This window comes from Oncorhynchus keta, chromosome 10, assembly GCF_023373465.1.
Source record: "Oncorhynchus keta strain PuntledgeMale-10-30-2019 chromosome 10, Oket_V2, whole genome shotgun sequence".
Classification (NCBI taxonomy): Eukaryota; Metazoa; Chordata; class Actinopteri; order Salmoniformes; family Salmonidae; genus Oncorhynchus; species Oncorhynchus keta.
In genome coordinates this window covers 57,933,059-57,951,542 of record NC_068430.1, presented here as the reverse complement: position 1 = coordinate 57,951,542, position 18,484 = coordinate 57,933,059, and the positions used below count along the sequence as shown (strand labels likewise).

Sequence of the window (18,484 nt, the reverse complement as noted above, 5' to 3'; positions counted from 1 at the left end):
ATGACTCCAATGCTTCCCACAGTTGTGTCAAGTTGGCTGGATGTCCTTTGGGTGGTGGACCATTCTTGATTACACACGGGAAACTATTGAGCGTGAAAGACTCAGCAGCGTTGCAGTTCTTGACACAAACCGGAGCGCCTAGCACCTACTACCATACCCCATTCAATGGCACTTAAATATTTTGCCTTGCCCATTCATACTCATAATGGCAGACATACACAATCCAAGTCTCAATTGTCAAGGCTTAAAAATCCTCCTTGAACTTGTGTCATCCCCTTCATCTACACGGATCGAAGTGGATTTAACATGTTACATCAATAAGGGATCATAGCTTTCACCTGGATTCACCTGGTCAGTCTATGTAATGGAAAGTGCCGGTGTTCTTAATGTTTTGTGTACTCTGTGTATACTTCCATTCACTTTTTAAACTGGTACCGGGCTACCTTCAGATTAGTCTTGTGAGCGTCCTAGAGCAAAACAACTTACATGTAAGTGTTCCTGAGAGTCTCATCTTTCCGTAGAGGGGTCATATTCGTGTGTAGCCGAAACTGTTCGGACGCTATAGACAGAAGTCGGCAGATCGGCAGTACCGACTTCAGACTTGTGGGGGTCGTAGAGCAAAACGAAGAACACTACTACTTTTTGAAGAACCCAGAGAGTTTCATGATCCTTCTCTGTGTGAAGCCTCACCTGTCCCGTCTGTGCTGTTGCTGTTGTTGGCCCCTGACTCCCAAGCGTCACCTTGTGTGGTCCCTGTCCCCTGTTCTGGGGTGTAGTCTGCTGGGTTAAAGGTCCTGAGGAGAGAGAGAGAGGATGAGGGTAGGTGAAGTTTAGGTTTAAGAAGAACTGGTGTACGAGGAACCAGAAAAGGACAGTTGTGTGTGTACGAGTTTGTTTGTGTATTACAGAACTCACCCCATTCCCTGGGCTGAGAACCTGCTACCCACTGGTGCCCTGCCCCTTCCTCTGCCTCCAGATCCGACTGAAGCACACAGACCCGCACAACGTCAACACATAGTAAGCATGGCACCAGAAAAATTGTGTGAAGTTAAGAGAGCACTTAAGTTACCTGGGAGTGTTGACTGGAACATATGAGAAAGTGCCACTAATTGACACTCACCTCTACCCCCTCTTCCCCCCCTGCGACCTCGCTCTGACACTCTGTCCAAAGGGCCAGGGACCGCCTCCACACCATTTTCCTCTGGCCGCACTGCACAGGGAGACAGAGAGCGAAGGAGCGAGAAAGCGAGGTGGGGAGGGACAAAGAGGGAGACAGAGAGAGAGGGATAGCGATAGAGAAGGAGAGAAGTGGGGAGAGACCAACAGAGAGATGATTTAGTGATTAAGGTCAGTACAAAGCTATGTGCTGCCTAGTAAGCAATTCTGCTGAATAGTGCATTGATGACAAACTAATTGCTTAATGACAAATTGGCTGGCTATTCATTCTTAGTAAGTGCTCTATGTAGTGTTCTCTAATCTAAAGTACCGCCAATGAGAATAAACACACTAACTGTAAATGTACTAACCACACCATGGTTGAATAACTCAAATCCTCGACAGCTTACTGACTTCTCATTCTTCCTGGCTCTTAGGTGATCAATTAGACCTAGTGTTATAGTGCCTTGTTCATTAACATATGCATAGAATTTTATTCCGTGACCCCCTAACCTCTCTCAACCTGGCGGCTGCGGTTGCTGGCCCCCCTGCCTCTCCGATTGCTCCCTCCGCGGCCCCTGCTGCCCTCTCGCTCTCCTCCTCTCTTCTCCCGGTTCTCCTTGCCCTCTGTCGGGCCGTCCTTCGCTAGGGGTTTCTTCTTCCCAACTGTCTCCCATGAGGTCTGAGAGAGAGAGAGATAGAGAGAGGAAAGAAACGACAGAGAGAACGAGAGAGAGAGTGAGAGGACGAGAGAGAGAATGAACGAGAGAGAGAACGAGAGAGCGAGCGAAAGACAGCGAGAGAGAGAATATGTATGACCATAGAGACACATATTTCCCTCAGATTACACAGACCCACAAAGAATTTGAAAACAAACCCAATTTTGATCAACTCCCATATCTATTGGGTGAAATACCACAGCGTGCCATCACAGCAGCAAGATTTGTGACCTGTTGCTACAAGAAAAGTAAAGAACAAACACCATTGTAAATACAACCCATATTTATGTTTATATATTTTCACTTTTGTACTTAAACTATTTGCACATAATATGACATCTGAAATGTCTTTATTCTTTTGGATATTTTGTGAGTGTAATGTTCCCTATAATTTTTTTGTTTTGTTTGTTTCACTTTTGATTATTAGCTATTTCACTTGCTTTGGCAATGTAAACATATGTTTCCCATGCCAATAAAGCCCTTAAATTGAAATTGAATTAAAAATTGAGAGAGAGAGCGAGAGCTAGAGCGAGAGAGCGAGAGCGAGAGCTAGAGCGAGAGAGCGAGAGCTAGAGCGGGCGAGCGAGAGCTAGAGCGGGCGAGCGAGAGCTAGAGCGGGCGAGCGAGAGCTAGAGCGGGCGAGCGAGAGCTAGAGCGGGCGAGCGAGAGCTAGAGCGGGCGAGCGAGAGCTAGAGCGGGCGAGCGAGAGCTAGAGCGGGCGAGCGAGAGCTAGAGCGGGCGAGCGAGAGCTAGAGCGGGCGAGCGAGAGCTAGAGCGGGCGAGGGAGAGCTAGAGCGGGCGAGCGAGAGCTAGAGAGCGAGAGCTAGAGCGGGCGAGAGCTAGAGCGGGCGAGCGAGAGCTAGAGCGGGCGAGAGCTAGAGCGGGCGAGCGAGAGCTAGAGCGGGCGAGCGAGAGCTAGAGCGGGCGAGCGAGAGCTAGAGCGGGCGAGCGAGAGCTAGAGCGGGCGAGTGAGAGCTAGAGCGGGAGAGCTAGAGCGAGCGAGAGCTAGAGCGGGCGAGCGAGGAGAGCGAGAGCTAGAGCGGGCGAGCGAGAGCTAGAGCGGGCGAGCGAGAGCTAGAGCGGGCGAGCGAGGGAGAGCGAGAGCGAGAGCGGGCGAGCGAGAGCTAGAGCGGGCGAGCGAGAGCTAGAGCGGGCGAGCGAGAGCTAGAGCGGGCGGGCGAGGGAGAGCGAGAGCTAGAGCGGGCGAGGGAGAGCGAGAGCGGGCGAGGGAGAGCGAGAGCGGGCGAGGGAGAGCGAGAGCGGGCGAGGGAGAGCGAGAGCGGGCGAGGGAGAGCGAGAGCGGGCGAGGGAGAGCGAGAGCGGGCGAGGAGAGCGAGAGCGAGAGCGGGCGAGGGAGAGCGAGAGCTAGAGCGGGCGAGGAGAGCGAGAGCTAGAGCGGGCGAGGGAGAGCGAGAGCTAGAGCGGGCGAGGGAGAGCGAGAGCTAGAGCGGGCGAGGAGAGCGAGAGCTAGAGCGGGCGAGGGAGAGCGAGAGCTAGAGCGGGCGAGGGAGAGCGAGAGCTAGAGCGGGCGAGGGAGAGCGAGAGCTAGAGCGGGCGAGGGAGAGCGAGAGCTAGAGCGGGCGAGGGAGAGCGAGAGCTAGAGCGGGCGAGGGAGAGCGAGAGCTAGAGCGGGCGAGGGAGAGCGAGAGCGAGAGCGGGCGAGGAGAGCGAGAGCGAGAGCGGGCGAGGGAGAGCGAGAGCTAGAGCGGGCGAGGGAGAGCGAGCGAGAGCGGGAGAGCGAGAGCGAGAGCTAGAGCGGGAGAGCGAGAGCTAGAGCGAGAGCGGGGGAGGGAGAGCTAGAGCTAGAGCGGGAGAGCGAGAGCTAGAGCGGGAGAGCGAGAGCTAGAGCGGGAGAGCGAGAGCTAGAGCGGGCGAGGGAGAGCGAGAGCTAGAGCTAGAGCGGGCGAGGGAGAGCGAGAGCTAGAGCGGGCGAGGAGAGCGAGAGCGAGCGGGCGAGAGGAGAGCGAGAGCTAGAGCGGGCGAGGGAGAGCGAGAGCTAGAGCGGGCGAGGGAGAGCGAGAGCTAGAGCGGGCGAGGGAGAGCGAGAGCTAGAGCGGGCGAGGGAGAGCGAGAGCTAGAGCGGGCGAGGAGAGCGAGAGCTAGAGCGGGCGAGGGAGAGCGAGAGCTAGAGCGGGCGAGGGAGAGCGAGAGCTAGAGCGGGCGAGGGAGAGCGAGAGCTAGAGCGGGCGAGGGAGAGCGAGAGCTAGAGCGGGCGAGGAGAGCGAGAGCTAGAGCGGGCGAGGGAGAGCGAGAGCTAGAGCGGGAGAGCGAGAGCTAGAGCGGGAGAGCGAGAGCTAGAGCGGGAGAGCGAGAGCTAGAGCTAGAGCGGGAGAGGGAGAGCGAGAGCTAGGGAGGGAGAGCGAGAGCTAGAGCGAGAGCTAGAGCGGGAGAGCGAGAGCTAGAGCGGGCGAGGGAGCGAGAGCGGGAGAGCTAGAGCGGGCGAGGAGAGCGAGAGCTAGAGCTAGAGCGGGCGAGGGAGAGCGAGAGCTAGAGCGGGCGAGGGGAGCGAGAGCTAGAGCGGGCGAGGGAGAGCGAGAGCTAGAGCGGGCGAGGGAGAGCGAGAGCTAGAGCGGGCGAGGGAGCGAGAGCTAGAGCGGGCGAGGAGAGCGAGAGCTAGAGCGGGCGAGGGAGAGCGAGAGCTAGAGCTAGAGCGGGCGAGGGAGAGCGAGAGCTAGAGCGGGCGAGGGAGAGGAGAGCTAGAGCGGGCGAGGAGAGCGAGAGCTAGAGCGGGCGAGGGAGAGCGAGAGCGAGAGCTAGAGCGGGCGAGGAGAGCGAGAGCTAGAGCGAGCGGGCGAGGAGAGCGAGAGCTAGAGCTAGAGCGGGCGAGGGAGCGAGAGCTAGAGCGGGCGAGGAGCGAGAGCTAGAGCGGGCGAGAGCGAGAGCTAGAGCGGGCGAGGAGGGAGAGCGAGAGCTAGAGCGGGCGAGGAGGGAGGGAGCGAGAGCTAGAGCGGGCGAGAGCAAGAGCGGGCGAGGGAGAGCGAGAGCTAGAGCGGGCGAGGGAGGGAGAGCGAGAGCTAGAGCGGGCGAGGGAGGAGAGCGAGAGCTAGAGCGGGCGAGGGAGGGAGAGCGAGAGCTAGAGCGGGCGAGGGAGGGAGAGCGAGAGCGAGAGCGGGCGAGGAGGGAGAGCGAGAGCTAGAGCGGGCGAGGAGGGAGAGCGAGAGCTAGAGCGGGCGAGGGAGGGAGAGCTAGAGCGGGCGAGGAGGAGAGCTAGAGCGGGCGAGGGAGGGAGAGCTAGAGCGGGCGAGGGAGGGAGAGCTAGAGCGGGCGAGGGAGGGAGAGCTAGAGCGGGCGAGGGAGGGAGAGCTAGAGCGGGCGAGGGAGGGAGAGCTAGAGCGGGCGAGGAGGGAGAGCTAGAGCGGGCGAGGAGGGAGAGCTAGAGCGGGCGAGGGAGGAGAGCTAGAGCGGGCGAGGAGGGAGAGCTAGAGCGGGCGAGGGAGGAGAGCTAGAGCGGGCGAGGGAGGGAGCGAGAGCGGGCGGGGAGGGAGAGCGAGAGCGGGCGAGGGAGGGAGAGCGAGAGCGGGCGAGGGAGGGAGAGCGAGAGCTAGAGCGGGCGGGCGAGGGAGGGAGAGCGAGAGCTAGAGCGGGCGAGGGAGGGAGAGCGAGAGCTAGAGCGGGCGAGGGAGGGAGAGCGAGAGCTAGAGCGGGCGAGGGAGCGAGAGCTAGAGCGGGCGAGGAGGGAGAGCTAGAGCGGGCGAGGGAGAGAGAGCTAGAGCGGGCGAGGGAGGGAGAGCTAGAGCGGGCGAGGGGGGAGCGAGAGCTAGAGCGGGCGAGGGAGGGAGAGCGAGAGCTAGAGCGGGCGAGGGAGAGCGAGAGCTAGAGCGAGCGGGCGAGGGAGGAGCGAGAGCTAGAGCGGGCGAGGGAGGGGCGAGCGAGAGCTAGAGCGGGCGAGGGAGGGAGCGAGAGCTAGAGCGGGCGAGGGAGGGAGAGCGAGAGCTAGAGCGGGCGAGGAGGGAGAGCGAGAGCTAGAGCGGGCGAGGGAGGAGAGCGAGAGCTAGAGCGGGCGAGGGAGGGAGAGCGAGAGCTAGAGCGGGCGAGGAGGGAGAGCGAGAGCTAGAGCGGGCGAGGAGGAGAGCGAGAGCTAGAGCGGGCGAGGGAGGGAGAGCGAGAGCTAGAGCGGGCGAGGAGAGCGAGAGCTAGAGCTAGAGCGGGCGAGGGGAGAGCTAGAGCGGGCGAGGGAGAGCGAGAGCGAGAGCTAGAGCGGGCGAGCGAGAGCTAGAGCGGGCGAGGGAGAGCTAGAGCGGGCGAGGGAGAGCGAGAGCTAGAGCGGGCGAGGGAGAGCGAGAGCTAGAGCGGGCGAGGAGAGCGAGAGCGAGAGCGGGCGAGGGAGAGCGAGAGCTAGAGCGGGCGAGGGAGAGCGAGAGCTAGAGCGGGCGAGGAGAGCGAGAGCTAGAGCGGGCGAGGGAGCGAGAGCTAGAGCGGGCGGGGGAGGGAGGAGCGAGAGCTAGAGCGGGCGAGGGAGGGCGAGGGAGAGAGCGAGAGCTAGAGCGAGCGAGGGAGGGAGGGAGAGCTAGAGCGGGCGGGCGAGGGAGCGAGCGAGAGCTAGAGCGGGCGAGGGAGGAGAGCGAGAGCTAGAGCGGGCGAGGGAGGGAGAGCGAGAGCTAGAGCGGGCGAGGGGAGGGAGCCGAGAGCTAGAGCGGGCGAGGAGGAGAGCGAGAGCTAGGGAGGAGAGCGAGAGCTAGAGCGGGCGAGGGAGGGAGAGCGAGAGCTAGAGCGGGCGAGGGAGGGAGAGCGAGAGCTAGAGCGGGCGAGGGAGGGCGGGCGAGGAGAGCGAGAGCTAGAGCGGAGCGAGAGCGAGAGCTAGAGCGAGCGGGCGAGGGAGAGCGGGCGAGCGAGAGCTAGAGCGGGCGAGGGAGAGCGAGAGCTAGAGCTAGAGCGGGCGAGAGAGCGAGAGCTAGAGCTAGAGCGGGCGAGGGAGAGCGAGAGCTAGAGCTAGAGCGGGCGAGGAGGGAGAGCGAGAGCTAGAGCGGGCGAGGGAGAGCTAGAGACGGGGAGAGCGAGAGCGGGCGAGAGAGAGCGGGCGAGGAGAGCTAGAGCGGGCGAGGAGAGCTAGAGCGGGCGAGAGCGAGAGCGAGAGCTAGAGCGGGCGAGGAGAGCGAGAGCTAGAGCGGGCGAGGGAGAGCGAGAGCGAGCGGGAGGGAGAGCGAGAGCTAGAGCGGGGAGGAGAGCGAGAGCTAGAGCGGGCGAGGGAGAGCGAGAGCTAGAGCGGGCGAGGAGAGCTAGAGCGGGCGAGCGAGAGCTAGAGCGGGCGAGGAGAGCTAGAGCGGGCGAGGGAGAGCTAGGAGCGGGCGAGCGAGAGCTAGAGCGGGCGAGCGAGAGCTAGAGCGGGCGAGGAGAGCGAGAGCTAGAGCGGGCGAGGGAGAGCGAGAGCTAGAGCAGGCGAGGGAGAGCGAGAGCGAGAGCCAGAGCGGGCGAGGGAGAGCGAGAGCGAGCGGCGAGAGCTAGAGCGGGCGAGGGAGAGCTAGAGCGGGCGAGCGAGAGCTAGAGCGGGCGAGGAGGGAGGCTAGAGCGGGAGCGGGCGAGCGAGAGCGAGAGCTAGAGCGGGCGAGGGAGAGCGAGAGCTAGAGCGGGCGAGGGAGAGCGAGAGCTAGAGCGGGCGAGGGAGAGCGAGAGCTAGAGCGGGCGAGGGAGAGCGAGAGCTAGAGCGGGCGAGGGAGGGAGAGCGAGAGCTAGAGCGGGCGAGGGAGCGAGAGCTAGAGCGGGCGAGGGAGAGCGAGAGCTAGAGCGGGCGAGGGGAGGGAGAGCGAGAGCTAGAGCGGGCGAGGGAGAGCGAGAGCTAGAGCGGGCGAGGGAGAGCGAGAGCTAGAGCGGGCGAGGGAGGAGAGCGAGAGCTAGAGCGGGCGAGGAGGAGAGCGAGAGCTAGAGCGGGCGAGGGAGGGAGAGCGAGAGCTAGAGCGGGCGAGGGAGAGCGAGAGCTAGAGCGGGCGAGGGAGGGAGAGCGAGAGCTAGAGCGGGCGAGGAGGGAGAGCGAGAGCTAGAGCGGGCGAGGGAGGAGAGCGAGAGCGGGCGAGGGAGGGAGAGCGAGAGCTAGAGCGGGCGAGGAGGGAGAGCGAGAGCTAGAGCGGGCGAGGAGGGAGCGAGAGCTAGAGCGGGCGAGGGAGGGAGAGCGAGAGCTAGAGCGGCGAGGAGGGAGAGCGAGAGCTAGAGCGGGCGAGGGAGCGAGAGCTAGAGCGGGCGAGGGAGGGAGAGCGAGAGCTAGAGCGGGCGAGGGAGGGAGAGCTAGAGCTAGAGCGAGCGAGAGCTAGAGCGGGCGAGAGCTAGAGCGAGCGAGAGCTAGAGCGGGCGAGCTAGAGCGAGCGAGAGCTAGAGCGAGCGAGAGCTAGAGCGAGCGAGAGCTAGAGCGAGCGAGAGCTAGAGCGAGCGAGAGCTAGAGCGGGCGAGAGCTAGAGCGAGCGAGAGCTAGAGCGGGCGAGAGCTAGAGCTAGGCGAGCGAGAGCTAGAGCGGGCGAGAGCTAGAGCGGGCGAGAGCGGGCGAGAGCGGGCGAGAGCTAGAGCGGGCGAGGGAGGGAGAGCGAGAGCTAGAGCGGGCGAGGGAGGAGCGAGAGCTAGAGCGGGCGAGCGAGAGCTAGGGAGGGAGAGCGGAGCTAGGGAGGGAGAGCGAGAGCTAGGAGGAGCGAGAGCTAGGGAGGGAGCGAGAGCTAGAGCGGGCGAGCGAGAGCTAGAGCGGGCGAGGGAGAGCGAGAGCTAGAGCGAGCGAGGGAGGGAGAGCGAGAGCTAGAGCGGGCGAGGGAGAGCGAGAGCTAGAGCGGGCGAGGAGCGAGAGCTAGAGCGGGCGAGGGAGGAGAGCGAGAGCTAGGGAGGGAGAGCGAGAGCTAGAGCGGGCGAGGGAGGGAGAGCGAGAGCTAGGAGAGGAGAGCGAGAGCTAGAGCGGGGGCGAGCGAGAGCTAGAGCGGGCGAGGGAGGAGAGCGAGAGCTAGAGCGGGCGAGGAGAGCGAGAGCTAGAGCGGGCGAGGGAGAGCGAGAGCTAGAGCGGGCGAGGGAGGAGAGCGAGAGCCAGAGCGGGCGAGGGAGGGAGCGAGAGCTAGAGCGAGCGGGAGGGAGAGCGAGAGCGGGCGAGGGAGGAGGAGCGAGCGAGGGAGAGCGAGAGCTAGAGCGGGCGAGGGAGAGCGAGAGCTAGAGCGGGCGAGGGAGAGCGAGAGCTAGAGCGGGCGAGGGAGAGCGAGAGCTAGAGCGGGAGAGCGAGAGCTAGAGCGGGAGAGCGAGAGCTAGAGCGGGCGAGCGAGAGCTAGAGCGGGCGAGGGAGAGCGAGAGCTAGAGCGGGAGAGCGAGAGCTAGAGCGGGCGAGGGAGAGCGAGAGCTAGAGCGGGCGAGGGAGAGCGAGAGCTAGAGCGGGCGAGGGAGAGCGAGAGCTAGAGCGGGCGAGGGAGAGCGAGAGCTAGAGCGGGCGAGGGAGAGCGAGAGCTAGAGCGGGCGAGGGAGAGCGAGAGCTAGAGCGGGCGAGGGAGAGCGAGAGCTAGAGCGGGCGAGGGAGAGCGAGAGCTAGAGCGGGCGAGGGAGAGCGAGAGCTAGAGCGGGCGAGGGAGAGCGAGAGCGGGAGAGCGAGAGCTAGAGCGGGAGAGCGAGAGCTAGAGCGGGAGAGCGAGAGCGAGAGCGAGAGCTAGAGCGGGCGAGGGAGAGCGAGAGCTAGAGCGGGCGAGGGAGAGCGAGAGCTAGAGCGGGCGAGGAGAGCGAGAGCTAGAGCGGGCGAGGAGAGCGAGAGCTAGAGCGGGCGAGGAGAGCGAGAGCTAGAGCGGCGGGAGAGCGAGAGCTAGAGCGGGCGAGAGAGCGAGAGCTAGAGCGGGAGCGAGAGCTAGAGCGGGCGAGGGAGGAGAGCGAGAGCTAGAGCGGGCGAGGAGGGAGAGCGAGAGCTAGAGCGGGCGAGGAGAGCGAGAGCTAGAGCGGGCGAGGGAGGGAGAGCGAGAGCTAGAGCGGGCGAGGGAGGGAGAGCGAGAGCTAGAGCGGGCGAGGGAGGGAGAGCGAGAGCTAGAGCGGGCGAGGGAGGGAGAGCGAGAGCTAGAGCGGGCGAGGGAGCGAGAGCTAGAGCTAGAGCGGGCGAGGGAGAGCGAGAGCCAGAGCTAGAGCGGGCGAGGGGGAGCGAGAGCTAGAGCTAGAGCGGGCGAGGGAGAGCGAGAGCTAGAGCTAGAGCGGGGAGGAGAGCGAGAGCTAGAGCTAGAGCGAGCGGGAGAGCGAGAGCTAGAGCTAGAGCGGGCGAGGAGAGCGAGAGCTAGAGCGGGCGAGGGGAGAGCTAGAGCGGGCGAGGGAGAGCTAGGCGGGCGAGGGAGAGCTAGAGCGGGCGAGGGAGAGCTAGAGCGGGCGAGGGAGAGCTAGAGCGGGCGAGGAGAGCGAGAGCTAGAGCGGGCGAGGGAGCGAGAGCTAGAGCGGGCGAGGGAGCGAGAGCTAGAGCGGGCGAGGGAGAGCGAGAGCTAGAGCGGGCGAGGAGAGCGAGAGCTAGAGCGGGCGAGGGAGAGCTAGAGCGGGCGAGCGAGAGCTAGAGCGGGCGAGGGAGAGCTAGAGCGGAGCGAGCGAGAGCTAGAGCGGGCGAGCGAGAGCTAGAGCGGGCGAGTGAGAGCGAGAGCTAGAGCGGGCGAGGAGAGCGAGAGCTAGAGCAGGCGGGCGAGGGAGAGCGAGAGCTAGAGCGGGCGAGAGCGAGAGCTAGAGCGGGCGAGAGCGCGAGCGAGGCGAGCGAGAGCTAGAGCGGGCGAGGAGAGCTAGAGCGGGCGAGCGAGAGCTAGAGCGGGCGAGGGAGAGCTAGAGCGGGCGAGAGCGGGCGAGCGAGAGCGAGAGCTAGAGCGGGCGAGGGGAGAGCGAGAGCCAGAGCGGGCGAGGGAGAGCGAGAGCTAGAGCGGGCGAGGGAGAGCGAGAGCTTCAGAGCGGGCGAGGAGAGCGAGAGCTGTAGAGCTTTTGAGCGAGGGAGGAGAGCGAGAGCTAGAGCGGGGCGAGGGAGAGCGAGAGCTAGAGCGGGCGAGGGAGAGCGAGAGCTAGAGCGGGCGAGGAGGGAGCGAGAGCTTTCCAGAGCGGGCGAGGAGAGCGAGAGCTTTGAGCGGGCGAGGAGAGCGAGAGCTGAGCGGGCGAGGGAGGAGAGCGAGTTTTTAGCTAGAGCGGGCGAGGAGGGAGAGCGAGAGCTAGAGCGGGCGAGGAGGGAGAGCGAGAGCTAGAGCGGGCGAGGGAGGAGAGCGAGAGCCGGGCGGGCGAGGGAGAGCGAGAGCTAGAGCGGGCGAGGGAGGGAGAGCGAGAGCCAGAGCGGGCGAGGGAGGGAGAGCGAGAGCTAGAGCGGGGTCTGATGAACAGGAGGGAGAGCGAGAGCGAGGGAGGTGAGCGAATCAGAGCAGAGCGTGGGCGAGGAGGAATTAAAATATGAGAGCGAGAGCTAGAGCGGGCGAGGGGAGGGAGAGCGAGAGCTAGAGCGGGCGAGGGAGGGAGAGCGAGAGCTAGAGCGGGCGAGGAGGGAGAGCGAGAGCTAGAGCTCAAAAATGCAAAATTGCGAGGAGAGCGAGAGCTAGAGCGGGCGAGGGAGGAGAGCGAGAGCATAGAGCAAATGGGCGAGGGAGGGAGAGCGAGAGCTAGAGCGGGCGAGAGCTAGAGCGGGCGAGCGAGAGCTAGGAGGAGAGCGAGAGCTAGAGCGGGCGAGCGAGAGCTAGAGCGGGCGAGCGAGAGCTAGAGCGCGAGAGCTAGAGCGGGCGAGCAAGAGCTAGAGCGGGCGAGCGAGAGCTAGAGCGGGCGGCGAGAGCTAGAGCGGGCGAGAGCTAGAGCGGGCGAGAGCTCAGAGCGGGCGAGCGAGAGCTAGAGCGGGCGAAAGCAAAATTGAGCGGGCGAGGAGAGCGAGAGCTAGAGCGGGCGAGGGAGAGCGAGAGCTAGAGCGGGCGAGGAGGAGAGCGAGAGCTAGAGCGGGCGAGGGAGGAGAGCGAGAGCTAGAGCGGGCGAGCGAGAGCTAGGAGGGAGAGCGAGAGCTAGGGAGGGAGAGCGAGAGCTAGGGAGGGAGAGGTTGAGAGCTAGGGAGGAGAGCGAGAGCTAGAGCGGGCGAGCGAGAGCTAGAGCGGGCGAGGGAGAGCGAGAGCTAGAGCGAGCGAGGGGAGGGAGAGCGAGAGCTCAGAGCGGGCGAGGGAGCGAGAGCTAGAGCGGGACTGGTCGAGGAGAGCGAGAGCTTTGTTTAGAGCGGGCGAGGGAGGAGAGCGAGAGCTAGGGAGGAGAGCGAGAGCTAGAGCGGGCGATTCTGGTTCATCTCCATGGAGGAGCGAGAGCTAGGGAGGAGAGCGAGAGCTAGAGCGGGCGAGCGAAGCTAGAGCGGGCGAGGAGGGAGGCCCAGCGAGAGCTAGAGCGAGAGCGAGGAGAGCTAGAGCGGGCGGGCGAGGGAGAGCGAGAGCTAGAGCGGGCGAGGGAGGGAGAGCGAGAGCTAGAGCGGGCGAGGGAGGAGAGCGAGAGCTAGAGCGGGCGAGGGAGGGAGAGCGAGAGCGGGCGCAGGGAGGGAGGGTTTCTAGCGAGGTCTGAGCGGAGAGCGAGAGCGAGCACTGGGCGAGAGCGAGAGCTAGAGCGGGCGAGGAGAGCGAGAGCTAGAGCGGGCGAGGAGAGCGAGAGCTAGAGCGAGAGCCTAGAGCGGGAGGGCGAGAGCTAGAGCGGGCGAGGAGAGCTAGAGCGGGCTTAGAGGGGGAGCGAGAGCTAGAGCGGGCGAGGTTGAATTTAGCGAGAGCTAGAGCGGGCGAGGAGAGCGAGAGCTAGAGCGGGCGAGGAGAGCGAGAGCTAGGAGCGGGCACCCAGGGAGAGCGAGAGCCTAGAGCGGGCGAGGGAGAGCGAGAGCTAGAGCGGCCTAGCGAGGAGAGCGAGAGCGAGAGCGACATCTGTTGGGAGAGCGCGAGAGCTTCAGAGCGGGCGAGGGAGAGCGAGAGCTAGAGCGGGCGAGGGAGAGCTTGATTGAGAGCTAGAGCGGGCGCAGGGAGAGCGAGAGCGGGAGAGCGAGAGCTAGAGCGGGAGAGCGAGAGCTAGGCAGCGGGAGAAAAGGCGGGGGGAGAGCGAGAGCTAGAGCGGGCTTTTAACTATTAAGGGAGAGCGAGAGCTAGAGCGGGCCTTAGGCGGGAGACGAGAGCTAGTCAGCGGGCGAGGGAGAGCGAGAGCTACTTTTCTAGGAGCGGGCGAGGAGAGCGAGAGCTAGAGCGGGCGAGGGAGAGCGAGAGCTAGAGCGGGAGAGCGACAGAGCTGAGCGGGCGAGGGAGAGCCTTCAAAAACAGAGAGCTAGAGCGGGAGGAGCGAGAGCTAGAGCGGGCGAGGGAGAGCGAGAGCTAGAGAATTGGCGAGGGAGAGCAGAGCTAGAGCGGGCGAGGAGAGCGAGAGCCAGAGCCTCATAGGGCGAGGACTGTCAGAGCGAGAGCTTCAGGTTTAGCGGGGCAATGAGCGGGCGAGGAGAGCGAGAGCTAGAGCGGGCGAGGGAGAGCGAGAGCTAGAGCGGGCGAGGGAGAGCGAGAGCTAGAGCGGGCGAGGGAGAGCGAGAGCTAGAGCCATTTTTTGGGCGAGGCGAGAGCGAGAGCTTAGAGCGGGCGAGGAGAGCGAGAGCTAGAGCGGGCGAGGGAGAGCGAGAGCTAGAGCGGGCGAGGGAGAAAACCCTAATTGCGAGAGCCAGAGCGGGCGAGGGAGAGCGAGAGCTTGTGTCTCTGAGACTTTTCTAAATGTAGCGGGAGAGCGAGAGCGGGAGAGCGAGAGCGAGAGCTAGAGCGGGCGAGGAGAGCGAGAGCTAGAGCGGGCGAGGGAGAGCGAGAGCTAGAGCGGCGAGGAGAGCGCGAGCTAGAGCGGGCGAGGGAGAGCGAGAGCTAGAGCGGGCGAGGGAGAGCGAGAGAGCGAGAGAGCGGACAAGGGAGAGAGCTGGCCTGATGCGAGGAGAGCGAGAGCTTGCGAGGGAGAGAGCGAGAGAGCGGGCGAGGGAAAGCCACTGACTTTTGATGTCTCCTTATTGATCCTAATTGACTTTGAGAGAGGGGGGTGAAATGGAGGTGAGCGAACGGGAGGGGAGATGCGCTAGGAGAGGAAAGAGTGGAAAATACCTACAGATTGCAGGAGTAAAAGTTAAGTCAGATCCTACAACTGCTTGAACTAGGCAACGTCAAATTAATAATGGATATGTACTCCTCCTACTGCAGTGTCACAATGTCATTGACATATCAAAGGATGAATGACCACAGGGCAGGCAGCAGTAGCTGATTATATCATTGGAGGATTACATACATAGGAGCAAAATTACCCACTTTCTATTTCAGGACTTCCAAGAAACAACAAGAGCATAACTGTGGTGGGGTGGAGATCTCTGTGCTGCGGTGCTCTCCTCTGAAACGCCTCTATTATTTTACTACTGACTCAGGCGCTGACAGAACAAGTGACAAGTGCTGTACATCCTAGATTCAAAGGCCATAATACTTTTCCCATTGTCCTTCTGTAAAATAAATAATAATAATAATCACAATATGCCTTTATTCAATCACCCAACTGGACAAGTCCCCTGGCACAGTTGGCACTAGCCCCTATTTTCAGTTTCCTTGGATAGATATAGCAATGTGCACAGCATCCTTGGGCTTGATTGGATGGAGATGTGTCAAGGGTCATTAAGAGATCCATTGCCTAAAGCTGACTCAATCCACTGTAGATAGAAGTATTGTATTAGGTACATTATGTCATCTGTCCCATTACAAAACGTGAGAACATATTTCCGTCCTATCAGATCTGTGCTCCAACTCTAACAGATGTAGATCAAATCAAGGTATTTGTCACACGCTCCGAAGACCTTAACGTGAAATGCTTACTTTACGAGCCCGTAACCAACAATGCAGAGTTTTAAAAAAGTTACGAACAATTTACTAATAACCTAAAGGAAAAATATTAACACTATCAAATAACATTAACGAGGCTATATACAAGGGGTACCCGTTCCCAAGTCAATTTGCAGGGTTACGGGGTTAGTCGAGGTAATTGAAGTAATGCACCCATTTAGGTATGGATAAAGTGACTATGCCTAGATAATAAACAGAGAGGAGTAGCAGCGTATGTGAAATGTGTGAAGGAATATGAATGTACAGTGTATTCGGAAAGTATTCAGACCCCTTCACTTTTTCCACATTTAGTTACGTTACAGCCTTATTTTAAAATTAATCAAATTGTTTTTGTCCTCATCAATCTACACACAATACCCCATAATGACAAAGCAAAAAGAAAAAAACTGAAATTCCACATTTACATAAGTTTTCAGGCTCTTTACTCAGTACTTTTCTGGAGCACCTTTGGCAGCGATTATAGCCTCGAGTCTTCTTGGGTATGATGCGACAAGCTAGGCACACCTGTAATTGGGGAGTTTCTCCCATTCTTCTCTGCAGATCCTCTCAAGCTCTGTCAGGTTCGATGGGAAAAGTCGCTGCACACCTTTTTTCAGGTCTCTCCAGAGATGTTCCATCGGGTTCAAGTCCGGACTCTGGCTGGGCCCCTCAAGGACATTCAGAGACTTGTCCCGAAGCCAATCCTGCGTTGTCTTGGCTGTGTGCTTAGGGTCGTTCTCCTGTTGGAAGGTGAACCTTCTCCCCAGTCTGAGGTCCTGAGCACTCTGGAGAAGGCTTTCATCACGGACCTTACTATACTTAAATGAGAACTTGTTCTCAACTGACCTACCTGGTTAAATAATGGTGAAATAAATAATAAACTTTGCTCTGTTCATCTTTCCCTCAATTCTGACTAGCCTCCCAGTACCTGCAGCTGAAAAAACATCCCCACAGCATGATGCTGCCATAACCATGCTTCACCTTAGGGATGGTGCCAGGTTTCCTCCAGATGTGACGCTTGGCATTTTGGCCTAAAGAGTTTGATATTGGTTTCATCAGACCAGAGAGTCTTGTTTCTCATGGTCTGAGAGTCCTTTAGGTGCTTTTAGGCTGTCATGTGCCATTTACTGAGGAGTGGCTTCCATCTGCCCGCTCTACCATAAAGGCCTGATTGGTGGAGTGCTGCAGAGATGGTTGTCCTTCTGGAAGGTTCTCCCATCTCCACAGAGGAACTCTAGAGATCTGCCAGAGTGACCATCGGGTTCTTGGTCACCTCCCTGACCAAGGCCTTTCTTCCCTGATTATTTAGTTTAGAAGGGAGGACATCTCTAGGAAGAGACTTGGTGGTTCCTAACTTCTTTCATTTAACCATGATGGAGGCCACGGTGTTCTTGGGGACCTTCAACGCTGTAGACATTTTTTGGTACCCTTCCCCAGATCTGTGCCTTGACACAATACTGTCACGGACAATCCCTTCGACCTCATGGCTTGGTTTTTTCTTTGACATGCATTATCAACTGTGGGATCTTACATAGACAGGAGTGTGCCTTTCCAAATCTTGTCCAATTAATTGAATTTACCACAGCTGGACTCCAATCAAGTTGTAGAAACATCAAGGATGATCAATGGAAACAGGATGCACCTGAGCTTAATTTCGAGTCTTATATCAAAGGGTCTGAATACTTAAGTAAATAAGTTATGTTTATTTTTTTATAAATTTGCAAAAAATTCTAAATACCTGTTATCGCTTTGTCATTATGGGTTATTGTATGTAGATGGATTAAATTAGTGTTTTTCTCACCAATTTCTGAATAAGGCTGTAACATAGCAAAATGTGGAAAAAGTCAAGGGCTCTGAATACTTTCCGAATGCACTGTACATGTGCGTCAATATGCATGTGTGTGTGTTTTATGTGTGTGTCTGTGTGTTGGAGTGTCAGCTTAGTATGTGTGAGAGTCCATCGAGTGTACATCGAGTCAGTGCAAAAAAGCTATGTAGCAACTGGTTAGATTCCATACCATGCTACCACCAGCCACTCCACTCTCATGAGTCAACAATGAGCATCACTAAACCAGAAAACAGAAAAGTTCAGGTAGGCTAGTCCCTCCCTTTTCAGTCAGTTTTCTTCCATTGGTGCCTAATGAATACGACCCAGGTCTCAGGGAAGTTGAGGTGACTGAGCGACGCTAAGCTAGCGATGACTAGCCACCCGAAGGAAAGTGGCTGAAGGAATTTGAAAAGGTAGCGTTATTAACGTCAGTCCCCTCTGCCCTACCGTATCAGAGGTGCTCTCAAGGAGGAAGTTGATGGCTCTGTTGACATCTTCGTTGCAGTCGTGGAGCGCTACCATGCATTCATCCTGGATCTTTCCTGTCACCTCCATCAGCTGTGGACATACATACAACCCTGAGTGCTTTATTTGAATCCAATGAAACATAATAGAATATTAAGAACATCTTGCTAATATTGACTTGCACCCCCTGCCCTCAGAACAGCCTGAATTCATCGGCACATGGACTCCACAAGGTGTTGAAAGCGTTCCACAGGGATGCTGGCCCATGTTGACTCCGACGCTTCCCACAGTTGTGTTGGCTGGACGTCCTTTGCGTGGTGTACCATTATTGATACACACAGGAACGTGTTGAGTGTAAAACACCCAGCAGTGTTGCAGTTTTTGACACGAACCGGTGGGCCTACTACCATACCCCATTCAAGGGCACTTTTGTCTTGCCCATTCAACCTCTGAATGGCGCACACAATCCATGTCTCAATTGTCTTAAGGCTTAGAAATCCTCCTTTAACCTGTCTCCTCCCCTTCATCTACACTGATTGAAGTGGACTTAACAAGTGACATCAATATGGGATCATAGCTTTCACCTGGATTCATGTGGTCTGTCTGTTCTTAATGTTTTGTATACTCCGTGTACAATGACACTGTCTATACAGACCGTTGATACAAATACACTACACACACTGAGACACGCACACAAGCACACACATACACACCAATAAGCTGTGTACATAGTCACAGAAGGGGAGGGGGAATCTGTCATAGCCTAACAGTCAGTATTAGAAAAAGAGAGGGTCTTAGATTTGAGGTGAAAACCCTGAAGTTATATTATAATATTTTGTTTTTTTCCTAAATTATAAGTGTGGTCTTGCCTTTTCCCAGCACATGCAGTCACGGGTATTCTCTCTTAATGTGAAACACACCCCAACACACACAGGCCATCATTCAGAGCTGTCACAATGGCCTCTGCAATTCCCACCCACTCACCTGGTTCACTTTGTCCTCAAACTCAGCATCATTCTTGTCATAGATCATCTGGGCGAGTCGGATCTGCTCTGCAGTCGCCTGCAAAATAGATGAGAAGGAAGTGAGGGAGGATATGAAGAAGGAAAGGAACAGAGGGAGGAGAGAAGGAGAGGGAGAAGAATTGTTTTGGAGATATGATTTACCACTTGAAGACCCATGCATTGAGCAAGTTGTACTGTGTGCATGTCAAAGAAAAAGTAGCCAGCCGGGCTGGGTCCAGAGGGGCTTGTCCCCCGGGTTAAGAAATGTTTGACAAACAAGCTCTATTTTGGTGGCCTCTGGTACATTCTAATGCTATATTGCATTTTCAACCAGCAACTATCAGGAAATAACCCTGAAATAACACTGATCACATTTTCACACTTTTCGAGTGTTAGTTTCATCAGCTCTTGTACAATATGATACAAAAACAGGAAAACGTCATTTTGACTGCACTGGGCCTTCAAAGAATCCTTTACGTCCTGACTTCCATCGGCTTCAACCTTCCTTTTGAGAGGTATTTTCTCAGCTAACTGCAAGACAGGTATGATTGA

General features: G+C 58.9%; 1 protein-coding gene across 2 annotated transcripts in view; it reads right to left on the bottom strand.

Moving 5' to 3' along the window:
* Positions 1–18,484, bottom strand: part of LOC118389035 (ubiquitin-associated protein 2-like) — a 47,365-nt gene that overhangs the window by 18,450 nt on the left and 10,431 nt on the right. The window contains exons 3-8 of one of the 2 annotated variants that reach the window (XM_035778729.2): positions 17,913–17,990; positions 16,911–17,021; positions 1,669–1,837; positions 1,070–1,210; positions 916–982; positions 691–794 (exon numbers count right to left, since the gene is read on the bottom strand). In XM_035778729.2, the coding sequence (XP_035634622.1) occupies positions 691–794; positions 916–982; positions 1,070–1,210; positions 1,669–1,837; positions 16,911–17,021; positions 17,913–17,990 (670 nt within the window). The remainder of the gene's footprint in view (positions 1–690; positions 795–915; positions 983–1,069; positions 1,211–1,668; positions 1,838–16,910; positions 17,022–17,912; positions 17,991–18,484) is intronic. The other variant, XM_035778730.2, reaches the window with a different exon arrangement.